Source organism: Procambarus clarkii, chromosome 43 (assembly GCF_040958095.1).
Source record: "Procambarus clarkii isolate CNS0578487 chromosome 43, FALCON_Pclarkii_2.0, whole genome shotgun sequence".
NCBI classification, from domain to species: Eukaryota; Metazoa; Arthropoda; class Malacostraca; order Decapoda; family Cambaridae; genus Procambarus; species Procambarus clarkii.
The window spans coordinates 13,831,026-13,852,343 of record NC_091192.1 but is presented as its reverse complement, the minus strand read 5'-3'; the positions used below and the strand labels follow the sequence as shown (position 1 = coordinate 13,852,343).

General features: G+C 47.8%; 1 protein-coding gene across 1 annotated transcript in view; it reads left to right on the top strand.

Annotated features, from left to right (window-relative positions):
• Positions 1–21,318, top strand: part of LOC138373639 (serine/arginine repetitive matrix protein 2-like) — a 38,075-nt gene that overhangs the window by 9,275 nt on the left and 7,482 nt on the right. The window contains exon 2 of the mRNA XM_069339978.1: positions 13,274–13,386. Coding sequence (XP_069196079.1) covers positions 13,274–13,386 — 113 coding nt within the window. The remainder of the gene's footprint in view (positions 1–13,273; positions 13,387–21,318) is intronic.

Below are 21,318 nucleotides of genomic sequence, written 5' to 3'. Positions count from 1 at the left end.
GGCAGTAATCAGAGACAATGTATCTGACTGGAGGAATGTTACTAGCGGAGTACCACAAGGTTCAGTTCTTGCACCGGTAATGTTCATCGTCTACATAAACCATCTACCAGAAGGAATACAGAATTATATGAACATGTTTGTGGATGATACTGGGGAAGATAGGAGACGCAGACGATTGTAATGCTCTTTAAATTGATCTAGATAAAGTAAGTGCTTGGAGCGTCAAGTGACAAATGGAATTCAAGGTGAAAGAATGTCATGTTATGGAATGTGGAATCGGAGAAAATAGACCACACACAACTTGCAATTTATGTGGAAATGAATTACAAAACTCTAATAATTACAGAGACCTGAGGGTGGTTTTGGATAGTAAGTTGTCGCCAGAGGAACACATAAAGAACATTGTGAGAGGAACGAATGCGTCCCATTCCAACTTCAGACTTGCTCTTAATTATATGGATGGAGAAATACTAAAGAAACTGTTCATGACTTTTGTGAGACCAAAACTGGAATATGCAGCAGGTGTGTGGTGCCCAAATATCAAGAAGCACATAAATAAACTGGAAAAGGTGCAAAGGCATGCAACAAAATGGCTTCCGGAACTGAAACACAGACTTAAGGCATTAAAAGATGCCGAAACTAGAATATAAATGAAAGAGAGGTGATATGATCACCACTTACAAAATACTAACAGGAATATACCAAATTGACAAAGAGGATTTGCTGAAACCAGCAACTTCACGAACAAGAGGACACAGATTAAGAAAACAGATATGCCGAAAAATAAATTTAAAATTTTCTTTTGCAAGCAATGCGGTAGACGGTTGGAACAAGGGAGAAGGTGGTGGAGGCGAAAACCGTTAGTAGTTTCAAAGCGTTATACGACAAAGAGTACTGGGAAGACGGGACACCACGAGCGTAGCTCTCATCCTGTAACTACACTTAGGTAATTACACGGACACACTCTCGCGCGCACACACACACGCGCGCGCACACATACATACATACATACATACACACACACACACACACACACACACACACACACACACACACACACACACTGAAAAACACATTGAGCAACCTGCTGAACAGGTTGCAGTGATGGTCAGAGAAATGGCTACTGGAGTTTAACACAAGCAAATGTAAAGTGATGGAAATGGGACTAGGTGATAGGAGACCAAAGGGACAGTACACAATGAAGGGGAACTGCCTACCTGTGACGACCCGAGAAAGAGACCTGGGAGTGGACGTAACACGTAATTTACCTCCTGAGGCACATATATATAGGATAACAACAGCAGCGTACTCTACACTGGCAAAAGTTAGAACATCATTCAGAAACCTAAGTGAGGAGGCATTTAGGGCGCTTTACACTGCCTACGTGAGGCCAGTCTTAGAGTATGCCGCCTCATCATGGAGTCCCCACCTGAAGAAGCATATAAAGAAACTGGAAACTACGGTTGTAGAAGTTTGCAACGTGACTCGTCCCAGAGTTACGAGGGCTGGGGGTATGAGGAGCGCCTGAGGGAACTGTGCCTTACGACACTAGAAAAAAGAAGGGAGAGGGGGATATGATAGAAACGTATTAAATACTTACGGGGATTGACAGAGTGGACATAGACGAAATGTTCACACGTAATAATAACAGAACGAGGGGACATGGGTGGAAGCTGGAAACTCAGATGAGTCACAGAGATGTTAGGAAGTTTTCTTTTAGCGTGAGAGTAGTGGAAAAATGGAATGCACTTCAGGAGCAGGTTGTGGAAGCAAATACTATTCATAATTTTAAAACTAGGTATGATAGGGAAATAGGATCGGAGTCATTGCTGTAAACAACCGATGGCTCGAAAGGCGGGATCCAAGAGTCAATGCTCGATCCTGCAGACACAAATAGGTGAATACAAATAGGTGAGTACACACACACACACACACACACACACACACACACACACTAGCCAAGCATAAGACCAAACTGGAAAAGGTTCAAAGATTAGTACCCGAACTGAGGGGTATGAGCTACGAGGAGAGACTACGGGAAACCTCACGTCACTGGGAGACAGAAGAGTTAGAGGGGACATGTTCAGCACATACAAGATTCTCAGAGGAATTGATAGGGTAGATAAAGACAGACTATTTAACACTGGGACACACGCACTAGGGGACACAGGTGGAAACTGAGTGCCCAAAAGACCCAGAGACGTTAGAGTGAATTTTTTCAGTGTCAGAGTGGTTGACAAATGGAATGCATTAGGCAGTGATGTGGTGGAGGCTGACTCCATACATAATTTCAAGTGTAGATATGATAGAGTCCAGTAGGCTCAGGAACCTGTACACCAGTTGATTGACAGTTGAGAGGCGGGACCAAAGAGTCAGAGCTCAACCCCCGCAAGCACAACTAGGTAAGTACAACAAGTACACACACAAACTCTTACTACGAAAACAAACAAGGATTAATAAACATATGTTGTATGTTTTATCCTTCCAATTGGGGAATTTTGTTCTGTAATAATTTCCTGCTCTTGTCAGGGTTAAACAGTAATTTTGTCAGGGTTTGACCCCCAGAACTGCTCCAAGGCCCCGGGAGCTGCGCTGGTCACTGCGACAAAGTCTCAGCGACTCATTCAAAGTCCAAGGGACTGATGCAAAGCCCAAGGATTCCTACAATGTCCCCAAGCAGGGACTGCAATATTGACCCCCAGGCAGGGGACTGCAACAATGCAGCCCCTTGCAACGATTATTGCGACCATTCAGGGGCACTTTGTTTGTGTCAGGAGCCCCTATGTAGATGTGTGTGGAAAACAGCAGTAGAGCAACAAGCGCACATCAGTCTCCACACTAACCTTGTTTACATAGTGCACAGTCAACACTGCTTATGTTCTCTCTCCACGCGCGCACACACGCACGCAGTGTCCTGGGGTCCAGGGCTTCACGTCTTCTGCTCACATTCAATTCAATTTTAACAATAAGAGGATTGACTGGGGAACGAATATAGCACTTGCAAACAACAAATGGGAAATTCTTGAGTGGCAAAACTACCATGCAAGGTATAAAAAATTGACTGCAGTAGCATACAAGGTCCGCCTGAAGCATGTGCCTGTGAGGAAGGTCAGAACGGGTACCACTCCAGAAACAGAACGCAGACCACTCTACAATGAGGAGGAAAAAATCACTGAAATTATTAAACAGACCCGACTATCACACAACTAAGAACAAACAATCTAAAGAAGGAGATGGAAGATATACACCAGGGGCTAGATTCACGAAAGCACTTACGAACCTGTACATCTTTTCTCAATCTTTGGCGGCTTTGTTTACAATTATTAAACAGTTAATGACCTCCGAAGCACCAGGAGGCTGTTTATAACAATAACAACAGTTAAATGGGACGTTTTCATGCTTGTAAACTGTTTAATAAATGTAACCAAAGCCGTCAAAGATTGAGGAAAGATGTAAACATTCGTTAGTGCTTGCGTAAGTCCTTTCGTGAATCTGGCCCCAGACGCTGAAGTGACCATACGAGTCTGAGGAACTCAAAACTGGAAGAGAAAGTTGTACACATCCCAACCCATGACAATATAACCCCATACCAAAATGAGCACATTAGACTTTTTAAGAAAAATTAACAACATCCTCCACGTTAAGGTAATTTCTTCGTGCATTTGATGAGAAACACTGGAGGTAGAATTCCTAGACTACAAAGCCAGAGTGCATGGGGGGGTGGGGGATATTGTTTAAACCCTGATTAGGCTTCAGTGGAAGCCTCGGGAACCCTAGAGGATTCAGTTAAATCCCAGGTTGCAATTCTTTTGACCGTATCGTGGTGTAGTGCCCTAAGGCATTCGTTTGGTTGTACACAGAGCATAGGTTCGAATCCTCCCCGCGGCTCCTACCGATTTTTGTTATTGATATATCACGTTAATGTGATTTCTTTGTGCAATGTTAATATCATTTAAATCACTGGTACTGTCCCGCCTTGAGTATTGTTCGGTACTCACTTCCACTTTCAGAGAGAGAGAGAGATCTGAATTAGAGGGAATTCAGAGAACATATACGGCACACATAGACACGATAAAACATCTGAATTATTGGGACTGTCTCAAAACTCTCAAAATGTTCTCTCTGGAAAGGAGACGAGAAAGGTATTACATAATATATACATAGAAGATACTGGAGGGCCAGGTCCCAAATTTGCACAGTAGAATAACCACATACTGGAGCGAAAGGTACGGAAGGAAATGCAGAATAGAACCAGTGAGGAGTAGAGGTGCCATAGGCACAATCAGAGAACACTATCTGAACATCAGAGGTCCACAGCTGTTCAACACCCTCCCAGCTGGCATTTAGAAATATTGAAATATAAGAAAGAAATATCAGAGAGAAAATACATACAAATCCTTGTGTGAATGTATGTATGTAGGTGGATGTATTTAAGAGGCACTTATATAAGTGCCTGCAAGAAGTGCCGGACCTGCTTGATGGGGTTCTGAGAGTTCTACTCCCTAAGCCCGGACTTGAGAGAGCTTGGTCCAACAAGCTTGGAGCGGCCCGCAGGCCCACGTGTCCACCACAGCCCGGTTGGTCCGGTAGTAAAACATGTGTATGGGGCAAGTAACAAAGTCAGTAGACTAACAGATGTTGTCACAGCTCGCATAAGACTTGGCTACAAGTATCTCTGGCAGTTCGGCTTGTATAGGGATCTAGATGAAGTAAAGTGTAAAGTGTGTGGACAAAGACAGGGACACACACTCGAACACTATATCTTGGATTGTAGTAAAATTGAGCCATTTAGAGATAAATCTAAGCTCACTCTGTATGATATGGCAACCTATCTTATTACCATGGATAAATTACCTGAAATTCTTGCACTGTATCCATATTTCGCTTCCAGTAGATAAACGACATTTGAGATTAAGAAACAAGTAGTGTATTGTGAAGACTAATAATGAACAGCATCTCTCCAATGACTAATATCTCCATTGGTCAAACTATTTTGTATTAGCGATAAGACCTACCATTAATGCATAATAACTTACTGTAAATATATAGCTCTTGAAATAGCACTTTCTCTGTAACTAGCTGACATTGTAACTATAAGGTGTGAAGGATTGATGAAATTGTTTATGTAATAATCTAAGATGAGGTCTGAAAAAGACCTTTTGTGCCCTCTGTAATGCTTTTTGCGCTACCGCTCACAGGATGAGTATGGGGTGCACAATAAACTAGCCGCCTCCGGCGGCAACAATCAAAATCCTTGAAGAAAACTATTTAGTTTTCTCTTGAAGATGTCCGTGGTTGTTCCCGCAGTATATCTTATGCTCGCTGGGAGGGTGTTGAACAGCCGCGGACCTCTGATGTTTATACAGTGTTCTCTGATTGTGCCTATGGCACCTCTGCTCTTCACTGGTTCTATTCTGCATTTGCTTCCATATCGTTCACTCCAGTATGTTGTTATTTTACTCTGTAGATTTGGGACCTGGCCCTCCAGTATTTTCCAACCAGGCTGTAGTGGATATGTGGACCTGCGGGCCGCTCCAAGCAACAGCCTGTTGGACCAAGCCCTCACAAGGCAAGTCTGGCCTCGGGCTTGGCTCGGGGAGTAGAACTCCAGAACCCTCTCCAGGCATGCTTAAGGTATAACCCGAATTCAATCCCCGAGCGAGGCAGAGACGATTGAGCAACGCTTCTTTACACCTGATGCCTCTGTTCAGCTAGCAGTTAATAGCAGTCACCTGACAAATAGACAGCTGCTGTGGGCTAAGCAATAAGATCACAACACATGGAATCCCAGCGTCAGCATAACCCTGGACAACATGGGTTGAGAACACAGCACACTGCCTCTCATACTTGCTACCTCTCATACTTGCGTGTGTGACAGCGTGACGTGTCACACACGTCACGCTGTCACGGATGACACATGTGACCAGGAACGTAACTGAGCGACTTCTCACGGTGTTCTGGATAGAACTAAATAAACACCTCCAAAAGATACTTGATCAACCAAGCTATGATTCATGTCAGGCTGCGAGGAGCCGCATCCAACAGTAAAGATGACCAGACCACCAACCAGGAAGCCTGATCAGAGACTGAGCCGCAGGGACGTTGATCCCCGGAACCAACTAGAGGTAGACAACGGATGGATGGTATTATTGATCAGAAAATTAATTACTGGCAAAGTAGTAAGGTGACCTTCAATTTATTAAGAAATACAACCCAATGTGTAATAGTCAAGAAAATAAAATCCGGACCATCAACCGTGAAGAGCTCAGCCCCCAGCTCTGAACGTGGCTGTTACCGTGTAACAATATTCCACCTTAAAGAGCACTACTGTCTTAAAAAGTACCATCATTGGTGAGGCATCCAAGCCTGGCATGTGTCATTTTTCTTGCAGTCATGACAGCTACTTTATTGTGTTCCTTAAAAATAACGACTTCCGACCCGACCAAGTCTTTCGTATCGCTTACTCTTTTCAATAATGTTGTTTGCGTTTTGTACGTAGCTTCTGTTTTTATATTTTAATTTTTAAGCTGGAACTTATCTTCATTAAACACCATATTACTTTATGTGGCCCATTAAAAGACCTGATTTACATCTGATTGGAGGTTTGCCGTGTCCTCTATGTTGTCTACTCTCATAAAAATCCTAGTGTCATCTGCAAAGCTAGTGCTATACGGTGCTATAGATTGTGTCCTTGTCTATGTCTGATATGAGGATGAGAAAAAGTACTGGAGCAAGCACAGTACCCTGGGGGACTGAGCTCCTCACGGTTCAAGGATCAGATTTGATTTTTTTTTTACTATTACACATTGGGTTCTGTTAGTCACGAAATTGTAGATCCATCTGCCTATTTTTCCGGCAATTCCATTTGAATGCATTTTATGTGCAATAACACCATGGTCACATTTGTCGAAGGCTTTTGCGAAATCTGTGTAAATTACATCAGCGTTTTGTTTGGACCACAACCTACCTTGTGGTTACCTTGCGATATTTCCGGGGATCAACGTCCTTGTGGATCGGTCTCTGTCCGGGTTTCCTGCTTGGTGGTCTGGTCAAACAGACTGTTGGATGTGGATGCTCACAGCCTGACGAATCAGTCACAGCCAAGACTTTTAAACTTTCTCCATATTATATATATATATATATATATATTAGTATATTTTGGTAGCAGTCTTTCCTGCAGACATATTTTATTAAATATGACCGAAAAAGTAAGATTAATAATTCTAACACGAATTTTCTCAATCTTTCGTACATTATGCTTCACTGTTGGAGGTAAATCAAAAATCACTTCTCCAAAATTCATTTTTATTTCTAGTCTGACGCGACACGGGCGCGTTTCGTAAAACTTATTACATTTTCAAAGACTTCACAAATACACAACTGATTAGAACTTGCATTTCCCTGATTTTATATCTACTTTTGAGTGAGGTGGGAAGGGTGATGTGGCATTACATTTGAGTGAGGTGGGAAGGATGATGTGGCATTAGAGGATATTAATAGGGTATTAAAAGTATCAACACAAGACAGAACACGAAACAATGGATATTGAATAGAAGTGTTTGTAGAAAGCCTATTGGTCCATATTTCTTGATGCTTCTATATTGGAGCGGAGTCTTGAGGTGGGTAGAATATAGTTGTGCAATAATTGGCTGTTGATTGCTGGTGTTGACTTCTTGATGTGTAGTGCCTCGCAAACGTCAAGCCGCCTGCTATCGCTGTATCTATCGATGATTTCTGTGTTGTTTACTAGGATTTCTCTGGCGATGGTTTGGTTATGGGAAGAGATTATATGTTCCTTAATGGAGCCCTGTTGTTTATGCATCGTTAAACGCCTAGAAAGAGATGTTGTTGTCTTGCCTATATACTGGGTTTTTTGGAGCTTACAGTCCCCAAGTGGGCATTTGAAGGCATAGACGTCGTTAGTCTCTTTTAAAGCGTTCTGTTTCGTGTCTGGAGAGTTTCTCATGAGTAGGCTGGCCGTTTTTCTGGTTTTATAGTAAATCGTCAGTTGTATCCTCTGATTTTTGTCTGTAGGGATAACGTTTCTATTAACAATATCTTTCAGGACCCTTTCCTCTGTTTTATGAGCTGTGGAAAAGAAGTTCCTGTAAAATAGTCTAATAGGGGGTATAGGTGTTGTGTTAGTTGTCTCTTCAGAGGTTGCATGGCTTTTCACTTTCCTTCTTATGATGTCTTCGATGAAACCATTGGAGAAGCCGTTATTGACTAGAACCTGCCTTACCCTACAGAGTTCTTCGTCGACTTGCTTCCATTCTGAGCTGTGGCTGAGAGCACGGTCGACGTATGCGTTAACAACACTCCTCTTGTACCTGTCAGGGCAGTCGCTGTTGGCATTTAGGCACATTCCTATGTTTGTTTCCTTTGTGTAGACTGCAGTGTGGAAACCTCCGCCCTTTTCCATGACTGTTACATCTAGAAAAGGCAGCTTCCCATCCTTTTCCGTCTCGTAAGTGAAACGCAGCACGGAACTCTGCTCAAATGCCTCCTTCAGCTCCTGCAGATGTCTGACATCAGGTACCTGTGTAAAAATGTCGTCAACATACCTGCAGTATATGGCCGGTTTCAAGTTCATGTCGACTAAGACTTTTTGCTCGATGGTACCCATGTAGAAGTTTGCAAACAGGACACCTAGGGGAGAACCCATAGCGACCCCATCTACTTGCTTATACATATGCCCATCCGGGCTCAAGAAGGGTGCCTCTTTAGTACAAGCTTGGAGTAGTTTCCTCAGAATACTTTCTGGCATGTCAAGAGGAGTACAGGCTGGATCACGATACACTCTGTCGGCTATCATTCCGATCGGCTATCATTCCGTCCACTCCTGTGGACGAGACAATCGGAATGATAGCCGACAGAGTGTATCGTGATCCAGCCTGTACTCCTCTTGACATGCCAGAAAGTATTCTGAGGAAACTACTCCAAGCTTGTACTAAAGAGGCACCCTTCTTGAGCCCGGATGGGCATATGTATAAGCAAGTAGATGGGGTCGCTATGGGTTCTCCCCTAGGTGTCCTGTTTGCAAACTTCTACATGGGTACCATCGAGCAAAAAGTCTTAGTCGACATGAACTTGAAACCGGCCATATACTGCAGGTATGTTGACGACATTTTTACACAGGTACCTGATGTCAGACATCTGCAGGAGCTGAAAGAGGCATTTGAGCAGAGTTCCGTGCTGCGTTTCACTTACGAGACGGAAAAGGATGGGAAGCTGCCTTTTCTAGATGTAACAGTCATGGAAAAGGGCGGAGGTTTCCACACTGCAGTCTACACAAAGGAAACAAACATAGGAATGTGCCTAAATGCCAACAGCGACTGCCCTGACAGGTACAAGAGGAGTGTTGTTAACGCATACGTCGACCGTGCTCTCAGCCACAGCTCAGAATGGAAGCAAGTCGACGAAGAACTCTGTAGGGTAAGGCAGGTTCTAGTCAATAACGGCTTCTCCAATGGTTTCATCGAAGACATCATAAGAAGGAAAGTGAAAAGCCATGCAACCTCTGAAGAGACAACTAACACAACACCTATACCCCCTATTAGACTATTTTACAGGAACTTCTTTTCCACAGCTCATAAAACAGAGGAAAGGGTCCTGAAAGATATTGTTAATAGAAACGTTATCCCTACAGACAAAAATCAGAGGATACAACTGACGATTTACTATAAAACCAGAAAAACGGCCAGCCTACTCATGAGAAACTCTCCAGACACGAAACAGAACGCTTTAAAAGAGACTAACGTCGTCTATGCCTTCAAATGCCCACTTGGGGACTGTAAGCTCCAAAAAACCCAGTATATAGGCAAGACAACAACATCTCTTTCTAGGCGTTTAACGATGCATAAACAACAGGGCTCCATTAAGGAACATATAATCTCTTCCCATAACCAAACCATCGCCAGAGAAATCCTAGTAAACAACACAGAAATCATCGATAGATACAGCGATAGCAGGCGGCTTGACGTTTGCGAGGCACTACACATCAAGAAGTCAACACCAGCAATCAACAGCCAATTATTGCACAACTATATTCTACCCACCTCAAGACTCCGCTCCAATATAGAAGCATCAAGAAATATGGACCAATAGGCTTTCTACAAACACTTCTATTCAATATCCATTGTTTCGTGTTCTGTCTTGTGTTGATACTTTTAATACCCTATTAATATCCTCTAATGCCACATCATCCTTCCCACCTCACTCAAATGTAATGCCACATCACCCTTCCCACCTCACTCAAAAGTAGATATAAAATCAGGGAAATGCAAGTTCTAATCAGTTGTGTATTTGTGAAGTCTTTGAAAATGTAATAAGTTTTACGAAACGCGCCCGTGTCGCGTCAGACTAGAAATAAAAATGAATTTTGGAGAAGTGATTTTTGATTTACCTCCAACAGTGAAGCATAATGTACGAAAGATTGAGAAAATTCGTGTTAGAATTATTAATCTTACTTTTTCGGTCATATTTAATAAAATATATATATATATATATATATATATATATATATATATATATATATATATATATATATATATATATATATATATATTGTGACGATAATCTCCTTCAAGAGATTGAGCCTGCTCTTCCCTCCAAAATACGTCGCTATACATCTAAATAAAACTAGTATGGAAGAAATATCCAACAACTACAACACCAAGGTTTGCCAGCGCGCAAAACGTATGCAGCCAGGAACACCTGCTCCACCTCGAATCACCAAACTACCTGTCTGTCGCCAGCTCATCGCTGATTGGCTGCGGGTCCAGTTGCACCTGTCCTCCACCCACCACACTACCTGATGTCTGGGGCCACACGACCGCCAGACCTCAGAATATCCAGTGCTTTCAACAAGTTAACACGTCTCGTTGGTAGACTAAGCTGTGGCTTACGTGTACTAAGAGAGGTGGCAGCTTAAAGCCAATATTCCTGCACCTCTTTCTGATTGTATATTGTTCACTTGTTATTACTCACTTGTCTTAACGTAACTTTTCATTTTGTCATTTGATTATTCTTATTATTTTGATTGATTGATTTTGATACGAATTTTATGTCCATTTTATTCATGTTTTGCTTTTCTAACGTAATTAAAATCTCATTGTTAAATTTACTTGTGTTTTGTGTGTCTTCCCTTTACCTTATCACAGACGAAGTTCCAGATTTTCAATTTTTGTTTCTATATGTGACGAGGCCATACCCCTAGCTTTTGACCAGCCGAACACCAACGCGTTTACCGTCACAATATATATATATATATATATATATATATATATATATATATATATATATATATATATATATATATATATATATATATATATATAATATTTTGGTAGCAGTCTTTCTTGTAAACATATGTTGTTAAATATCACCGAAAAAGTAAGATTAATAATTCTAACACGAATTTTCTCAATATTTCTTATGTTTCTTTTTACTGTCGATGGTAATTGAAAAATTAATTTTCCAAAATTCATTTTTATTTCTAGTCTGAAGCGACGCTTGAACGCGTTTCGTCATAACTTATAACATTTTCAAAGACTTTAGTTTACACACACACAACTGTAACCTGAAAACACTAAACAGAGTTTTACTTATGCTAAACACTTAAACAGCTTGTCTTATATACTAGCATTTGGGTGAGGTGACATGTTGCAACAGTTTTGGATGAGGTGAACAAAACTTTCAACACAAGGCAGAACACGAAACAATGGGTATAAATTGGGTAAATTAAAGGGATCAATGGAAGTAACTGCAAAGGGCCTATTGGCCCATGTTTCTTGATGTTTCTATATTGGTGCGGAGTCTTGAAGTGGGTAGAATATAGTTGTGCATTAATTGGCTGTTGATTGCTGGTGTTGACTTCTTAATGTGTAGTGCCTCGCAGATGTCAAGCCGCCTGCTATCGCTGTATCTATCGATGATTTCTGTGTTGTTTGTTAAGACTTCTCTGGTGATGGTCTGGTTGTGGGAAGAGATTGTATGTTCCTTGGTGGCGCCCTGTTGCTTACGCATTGTTAGTCGCAGGGAGAAAAGACAATGTTGTCTTGCCTATATACTGAGTTATTTGGGGCTTACAGTCTTCAAGTGGGCATTTAAAGGCATAGACGACATTGGTCTCTTTTAAAGCGTTCTGCTTTGTGTCTGGAGAGTTTCTCATGAGTAGGTTGGCCGTTTTTTTGGTTTTATAGTAAATCGTCAATTGTATTTTCTTATTTTTGTCTGTAGGGATAACATTTCTATTAACAATATCTTTCAGGACCCTTTCCTCTGTTTTATGAGCCGTTGAAAAGAAGTTCCTGTAAAATAGTCTAAAAGGGAGAACAAGTGTTGTGTTGGTTGACTCTTCAGAGGTTGCATGGTGTTTCACCTTTCTTTTTATGATGTTTTCAACGAAATCGTTAGAGAAGCCGTTGTTGACTAGGACCTGCCTTACCCTGGTTGATACCTGGTTGATACCTGGTTGATGGGGTTCTGGGAGTTCTTCTACTCCCCAAGCCCGGCCCGAGGCCAGGCTCGACTTGTGAGAGTTTGGTCCACCAGGCTGTTGCTTGGAGCGGCCCGCAGGGCCACGTACCCACCACAGCCCGGCTGATCCGGAACTTCTCTTAGAAAACCGTCCAGTTTTCTCTTGAAGATGTCCACGGTTGTTCCGGCAATATTTCTTATGCTCGCTGGGAGGACGTTGAACAACCGCGGACCCCTGATGTTTATACAGTGCTCTCTGATTGTGCCTATGGCACCTCTGCTCTTCACTGGTTCAATCTTGCATTTTCTTCCATATCGTTCACTCCAGTACGTTGTTATTTTACTGTGTAGATTTGGGACCTGACCCTCCAGTATTTTCCATGTGTATATTATTTGGTATCTCTCTCGTCTCCTTTCTAGAGAGTACATTTGGAGAGCTTTGAGACGATCCCAATAATTTAGGTGTTTTATCTCGTCTATGCGTGCCGTATATGTTCTCTGTATTCCCTCTATTTCAGCAATCCCTACAGAGTTCTTCATCGACTTCTTTCCATTCCGAGCTGTAGCTGAGAGCACGGTCGATGTAAGCGTTGACAACACTCCTCTTGTACCTGTCTGGGCAGTCACTATTGGCATTGAGGCACATTCCTATGTTTGTTTCCTTGGTGTAGACTGCAGTATGGAAGCCTCCGCTCCTTTCCGTGACTGTTACATCCAGAAAGGGCAGCTTCCCATTATTCTCCATCTCGTACGTCAAACTCAACACAGAATTCCGCTCAAATGCCTCCTTCAGCTGCTGCAGACATCTAGCATCAGGTACCTGTGTAAAAATGTTGTCAGCATACCTGCAGTATATGGCGAGTCTCAAGCTATGTCAACTAAGACCCTCTGCTCGATGGTGCCCATGTAGAAGTTCGCAAACAGGATACCTAGGGGAGAACAGAACCCATGGCAACCATATCTACTTGCTTATATATGTGCCCATCTGGGCTCAAGAAGGGCGCCTCTTTAGTGCAGGTTTGGAGTAGTTTCCTCAGTATTCTTTCAGGCATGCCAAGAGGAATAAAAGCCAGGTCACGATACACTCTGTCTGCTATCATCTCGATTGTTTCGTCCACAGGTACGTTGGTAAATAGTGACTCCACATCCAACGAGGCTCTTATCCCCGTGGCCCGTGCTCCCCGCAGTAAGTCGACAAATTCCTTGGGAGACTTCAAGCTGAAAGCACACGGTACATAAGGAGTCAGCAACCCGTCGCTTAGCCAGTCTGGTATGTGGGTATGGGTATCTGGCTGATGATTGGCCGAAGTGGGTTTCCAGGCTTGTGGGTCTTGACATTTCTATGGGCATACCCAGGTTTGTATTCCCCAACAACTTTTGGCAGGTGGAGTCCGGATTTCTTGGCGTTCACAGTTTCGATCAATCTGTTTACCTTCGTTTTCAATTTGACTGTGTCGAATTGAAAACGCTTGAGGTGCCCCCCCCCCCTCCCTGAACACCTGCGTCTGGGCCATCCATCCACTGCACAACTCTCCCTAACCTCACAACCATCCAGCACCTATCCACCACACAACAAGGCAGTTACCTCTCATCGAGGAAAACACCCTCACCTCCCACACTACAATCAGGCCCCCTCCCCCCACCCTCACACCATCCACATTTTACCCTTCACCACAAGTCTGCCACCAACGTCTCTATCACTGGTAATGCTGTTAGTCTATCGTCTATCTACCGACACGCTGGAGACCTAGACACCAGAGCCTGCACTTCTATACCCAGTTAACTTATTCAATTTACGCGAGGGAGCGTGGCTAATGAAGGCCCTGGCGCCCTTGATCCCGGGCGCCCGCTGCTCCCCTGGGGCACGGGGGGGGGGGTCCTGCTGCACCCCTGGGGCACGGGGGGCACAGGGGGGCCAGCAGTGGGCTGGGCTGGAGTGGGTATTGGCATGGGTACGGTTCCGGGATAGCTAGAGTTCTGAGGTGGTTAGCATATTGGCATAGATAGGGTTTTGGGGCTGGTTAGGATGCAGGGATAGGTAGGTTCAGGTATGGAAGGGAGGAGGGAGGAGGCAGAGTCCTGGGATGGGTAAGGTTCAGGTATGGAAGGGAGGAGGGATGAGGCAAAGTCCTGGGATGGGTAAGGCTGGGGTATGGAAGGGAGGAGGGACGGGGCAGAGTGTGGGCGAGCGGTGGACCCGTGGTGTAAGAGGAATGATACGGGGATTTAGACTTTGTAGTCATTAGGTGGGTGTAGCCCATCCCGAGATCCCCCCCCCCCCCCACCCATCCCCGGCTGGGACCTCCCCCTCCACTTTCCACTTACCTTGAGGTGTTTTCTGGGCTTAGCGACCCTGCGGCCCGGTCGTCGACCAGGCTCGCTGCAGGACTGGTCAACCAGGCTGTTCAACGCGGCTGCTCGCAACCTGACGTACGAATCACAGCCTGGTTGATCAGGTATCCTTTGGAGGTGTTTATCCAGTTGTCTCTTGAACACTGTGAGGGGTCGGCCAGTTATGCCCCTTATGTGTAGTGGAAGCGTGTTGAACAGTCTCGGGCCTCTGATGTTGCATCCCATTCTCGCACTTGCTTATAGTCAATATCTTGCTTATGAATAAGTGCATATGTGACATACTAATTTATTGTGAATATTTGAGTTTACCTTGAAAAGCTGAATTGAAAACCACAACCTAACCTAACCTTAGTATGTTAAGATATTACAATTAGTACTGAACCTATACCTATATTGATATTACAGTTTTATAAAAATAATAATAAAACTAAAATATTTAAATAAATTGTAAAGTAACTCAGGATATTGTCAAATTTTGTATAAAATCTCTATTGTTTAATAAAACTGAGAGAAAAAGTTAGTGCCATGAAAAAAATATGGCTTGGAATATGTCACATATATACTTATTTATAAGTAAAATAGTGACTATAAGCAATAAGTCATATATATGCTGACTTGTGCGAGAGCGGGTTGCATGTTGATAGAGTTCTCTCTCAGAGTACCTGTTGCATCTCTGCTCTTCAACGGGGGGGGGGGGGGGTATTCTGCACATCCTGCCATGCCTCCTGGTCTCATGTGGTGTTATTTCTGTGTGCAGGTTTGGAACCAGCCTCTCTGACATTTTCCAGGTGTAAATTATTATGTATCTCTCCCGCCTGCGCTCAATAGAATACAGATTTAGGCATTTTAGTCGGTCCCAATAGTTTAGATGTTTTACTGAGTGGATTCTAGCAGTAAAGGATCTCTGCACGCTCTCCAGGTCCCACCCACTCGCCCACCTCTGCTGGGCCCACACCCACTCGCCCACCCCTGCTGGGCCCACACCCACTCTCCCACAACCTGCTGGGCCCACACCCACTCTCCCACACCTGCTGGGCCCACAACCACTCGCCCACCCCTGCTGGGCCCACAACCACTCGCCCACCCCTGCTGGGCCCACACGCACTCGCCCACCCCTGCTGGGCCCACACCCACTCGCCCACCCCTGCTGGGCCCACACCCACTCGCCCACCCTGCTGGGCCCACACCCACTCGCCCACCCCTGCTGGGCCCACACCCACTCGCCCACCCCTGCTGGGCCCACACCCACTCGCCCACCCCTGCTGGGCCCACACCCACTCGCCAACCCCCTGCTGGGCCCACCCCCACACGACTCGGCGGGCCGTGACCAGCCAGCTGTGGAGGTCAGTAGTGACACGCATCTTAAATGATTTAATTAGAATATTACAAGGCGAGTGGACTGTGGTGATTAGCACAGGAAACACAGTTTAGTAGCGCGAAAATCCCCTCCCAGTGTTGGGGTGGGAGGGAGGGTGGCCAGCGTGTCCCCCTCCCAGTGGTAGGGGTGGGAGGGAGGGTGGCCAGCGTGTCCCCCTCCCAGTGTTGGGGTGGGAGGGAGGGTGGCCAGCGTGTCCCCCTCCCAGTGTTGGGGTGGGAGGGAGGCCAGCGTGTCCCCCTCCCAGTGTAGGGGTGGGAGGGAGGGTGGGCCAGCGTGTCCCCCTCCCAGTGTAGGGGTGGGAGGGAGGGTGGCCAGCGTGTCCCCCCTCCCAGTGTTGGGGTGGGAGGGAGGGTGGCCAGCGTGTCCCCCTCCCAGTGTTGGGGTGGGAGGGAGGGTGGCCAGCGTGTCCCCCTCCCAGTGTTGGGGTGGGAGGGAGGCCAGCGTGTCCCCCTCCCAGTGTAGGGGTGGGAGGGAGGGTGGCCAGCGTGTCCCCCTCCCAGTGTTGGGGTGGGAGGGAGGGTGGGCCAGCGTGTCCCCCTCCCATTGTTAGGGTGGGAGGGAGGGTGGCCAGCGTGTCCCCCTCCCAGTGTTGGGGTGGGAGGGAGGGTGGCCAGCGTGTCCCTCCTCCCAGTGTTGGGGGTGGGAGGGAGGGTGGCCAGCGTGTCCCCCTCCCAGTGTTAGGGGTGGAGGGGAGGGTGGCCAGCGTGTCCCCCCTCCCAGTGTTGGGGGTGGGAGGGAGGGTGGCCAGCGTGTCCCCCTCCCAGTGTTGGGGTGGGAGGGAAAGTGGCCAGCGTGTCTCCCACCCAGTGTTGGGGTGGGTGGGAGGGTGGCCAGCGTGTCCCCTCCCAGTGTTGGGGTGGGAGGGAGGGTGGCCAGCGTGTCTCCCACCCAGTGTTGGGTGGGAGGGAGGTGGCCAGCGTGTCTCTCCCACCCAGTGTTGGGGTGGGAGGGAGGGGGTGGCCAGCGTGTCTCCCACCCATGTTGGGTGGGAGGGAGGGTGGCCAGCGTGTCCCCTCCCAGTGTTGGGGTGGGAGGGTGGCCAGCGTGTCCCCCTCCCAGTGTTGGGGTGGGAGGGAGGGTGCCAGCGTGTCCCCCTCCCAGTGTTGGGGTGGGAGGGTGGCCAGCGTGTCCCCCTCCCAGTGTTGGGGTGGGAGGGTGGCCAGCGTGTCCCCCTCCCAGTGTTGGGGTGGGAGGGAGGGTGGCCAGCGTGTCCCCTCCCAGGGTAGGGGTGGGAGGGAGGGTGGCCAGCGTGTCCCCCTCCCAGTGTTGGGGTGGGAGGGAGGGTGGCCAGCGTGTCCCCTCCCAGGGTAGGGGTGGGAGGGAGGGTGGCCAGCGTGTCCCCCTCCCAGTGTTGGGGTGGGAGGGTGGCCAGCGTGTCCCCCTCCCAGTGTTGGGGTGGGAGGGAGGGTGGCCAGCGTGTCCCCCTCCAGGGTAGGGGTGGGAGGGAGGGTGGCCAGCGTGTCCCCCTCCCAGTGTTGGGGTGGGAGGGAGGGTGGCCAGCGTGTCCCCCTCCCAGGGTAGGGGTGGGAGGGAGGGTGGCCAGCGTGTCCCCCTCCCAGTGTTGGGGTGGGAGGGTGGCCAGCGTGTCCCCCTCCCAGTGTTGGGGTGGGAGGGAGGGTGGCCAGCGTGTCCCCCTCCCAGGGTAGGGGTGGAGGGAGGGTGGCCAGCGTGTCCCCCTCCCAGTGTTGGGGTGGGAGGGAGGGTGGCCAGCGTGTCTCCCACCCAGTGTTGGGGTGGGAGGGAGGGTGGCCAGCGTGTCTCCCACCCAGTGTTGGGGTAGGAGGGTGGCCAGCGTGTCTCCCACCCAGTGTTGGGGTGGGAGGGTGGCCAGCGTGTCTCCCACCCAGTGTTGGGGTGGGAGGGTGGCCAGCGTGTCCCCCTCCCAGTGTTGGGGTGGGAGGGTGGCCAGCGTGTCTCCCACCCAGTGTTGGGGTGGGAGGGTGGCCAGCGTGTCTCCCACCCAGTGTTGGGGTGGGAGGGAGGCCAGCGAGTCTCCCTCCCAGTGTTGGGGTGGGAGGGTGGCCAGCGTGTCTCCCACCCAGTGTTGGGGTGGGAGGGTGGCCAGCGTGTCTCCCACCCAGTGTTGGGGTGGGAGGGTGGCCAGCGTGTCTCCCACCCAGTGTTGGGGTGGGAGGGTGGCCAGCGTGTCTCCCACCCAGTGTTGGGGTGGGAGGGTGGCCAGCGTGTCTCCCACCCAGTGTTGGGGTGGGAGGGAGGCCAGCGTGTCTCCCACCCAGTGTTGGGGGTGGGAGGGTGGCCAGCGTGTCTCCCACCCAGTGTTGGGGGTGGGAGGGTGGCCAGCGTGTCTCCCACCCAGTGTTGGGGGTGGGAGGGTGGCCTGCGTGTCCCCCTCCCAGTGTAGAGGTGGGAGGGAGGGTGGCCAGCGTGTCCCCCTCCCAGTGTTGGGGAGGGAGGGTGGCCAGCGTGTCCCCCTCCCAGTGTTGGGGTGGGAGGGAGGGTGGCCAGCGTGTCCCCCTCCCAGTGTTGGGGTGGGAGGGTGGCCAGCGTGTCTCCCACCCAGTGTTGGGGTGGGAGGGTGGCCAGCGTGTCTCCCCCCAGTGTTGGGGTGGGAGGGTGGCCAGCGTGTCTCCCACCCAGTGTTGGGGGTGGGAGGGTGGCCAGCGTGTCTCCCACCCAGTGTTGGGGTGGGAGGGTGGCCAGCGTGTCTCCCACCCAGTGTTGGGGTGGGAGCAGTGTTGCCAAGGTCGGGTGCCCCACCTTATAATCAGCGAGCTCCGCCACTTAGCCCTAACCACACCGCTACCTTGTACTTCATGTGGTAATCAAATGCCTTGCGGTTACCCTGCCATGATTTCGGGGGCTCCACGTCCCCGCGGCCCGGTCCCCGACCAGGCCTCCTGGTTGCTGGACTGGTCAACCAGGCTTTTGGACGCAGCTGCTGCTCGCAGCCTGACCTCCAGGTGGTGCTAATAAAAGGTGGTAAAATAATTAAGAAACAGGTAGTATTTGCAGCCCCTTCCCCTCTACGGAACACAACCACCTGGTTATAAGGGACAAGAGGAAAGGGGGGGGGGAGTCTTATACTATGACCATTACCTGGTTATAAGGGACATTATGGTGTACAAAATATCCCTCGTAATAGGCAACCTACCAGAAATATAGAAGAGAGCCAATGTAGTGTTAATAGAAGGGAGCCAGACAGGAGGTACTAAGGCCAGGCCAGCAACTTGCATACCAAGCAACTTTAAAACACCTCTAAAGGATACCTTCATTCGAACTGTAATTCATGCGGGAGACTGCAAGCAGCGAAGTCCAACAGCCTGGTTTACCTCACACAACGTGGCGGAGAAGATTGTGAGAAAGATGTTAGCAGAACGCCTAGAAAAGAGGTCTTTGTAACATCACCCTCATCAGCATACTTGCTTGATGGGGTTCTGGGAGTTCTTCTACTTCCCAAGCCCAGCCCGAGGCCAGCCTTGACTTGTGAGAGCTTGGTCCACCAGGCTGTTGCTTGGAGCGGCCCTCCAATGGCTTCAGAACAGGGCGCTCTTGCCTGTCGCACTTGCTGGACCACTATGATATGGCATTAGATGCTATGGAAGACAAACAAAACGCTGATGTAATTTACACAGATTTCGCAAAAGCTTTTGATAAATGTGACCATGGTGTTATTGCACATAAAATGCGTTCAAAAGGAATTACCGGGAAAATAGGCAGATGGATCTACAATTTCCTGACTATCAGAACCCAATGTGTAATAGTCAACAAAATAAAATCCAGCCCATCAACCGTGAAGAGCTCAGTCTCCCAGGGTACTGTGCTTGCTCCAGTACTTTTTCTCGTCCTCATATCGAATATAGACAAGAACACAACCTACAGCACTGTATCATCCTTTGCAGATGACACTAGGATCTTCATGAGAGTAGGCAACATAGAGGACACGGCAAACCTCCAATCAGATGTAGATCAGGTCTTTCTATGGGCTACAGAAAATAATATGGTGTTTAACGAGGATAAGTTCCAGCTCATACGCTACGGAAAAAATGAAAATATAAAAACGGAAACCACGTACAAAACTCAGGCAAATCATAACATAGAACGAAAAGGCAATGTAAAGGATCTGGGTGTACTCATGTCGGAAGACTTTACCTTTAAAGAACACAATAAAGTAGCCGTCACAACTGCAAGAAAAATGACAGGTTCGATAACAAGAACTTTTCACACTAGAGATGCTGTACCGATGATGATACTTTTCAAAACGCTTGTGCTCTCTAGAGTGGAGTATTGCTGCACAATGACAGCCCCTTTCAAAGCTGGAGAAATTGCTGACCTGGAGAGCGTGCAGAGATCCTTTACTACTAGAATCCACTCAGTAAAACATCTAAACTACTGGGACCGACTAAAGATCCTAAATCTGTATTCTCTTGAGCGCAGGCGGGAGAGATACATAATAATCTATACGTGGAAAATAATTGAGGGGCTGGTCCCAAACCTGCACACAGAAATAACATCACATGAGACCAGAAGACATGGCAGGATGTGCAGAATACCCCCGTTGAAAAACAGAGGTGCAACAGGTACTCTGAGAGAGAACTATCAACATCAGAGGCCCGAGACTGTTCAACACGCTTCCACTACACATAAGGGGCATAACTGGCCGACCCTCACAGTGTTTAAGAGAGAACTGGATAAGCACCTCCAAAGGATACTGATCAACCGGGCTGTGACTCATACGTCAGGCTGCGAGCAGCCGCGTCCAACAGCCTGGTTGATCAGTCCAGCAACCAGGAGGCCTAGTCGACGACCGGGCCGCGGGGACGCTGAGCCCCGGAAGCACCTCAAGGTAACCATAAGGTAACCTCAAGGTAAGGCAAGGTACCGTTGTAAACCGTGGCGTATTCATGACATGTACCAACCTACCTTGTGTCTACCTTGTAATGGTTCCGGGAATCAAAGCCCTGCGGCCCGGTCTCCGCCGACCAGGCCTCCCGGTTGGTCGTCTGGTCAACCTTAGGGAGCCGGTCGGCCGAGCGGACAGCACGCTGGATTTGTGATCCTGTGGTTCTGGGTTCGATCCCAGGCGCCGGCGAGAAACAATGGGCAGAGTTTCTGTCACCCTATGCCCCTGTTACCTAGCAGTAAAATAG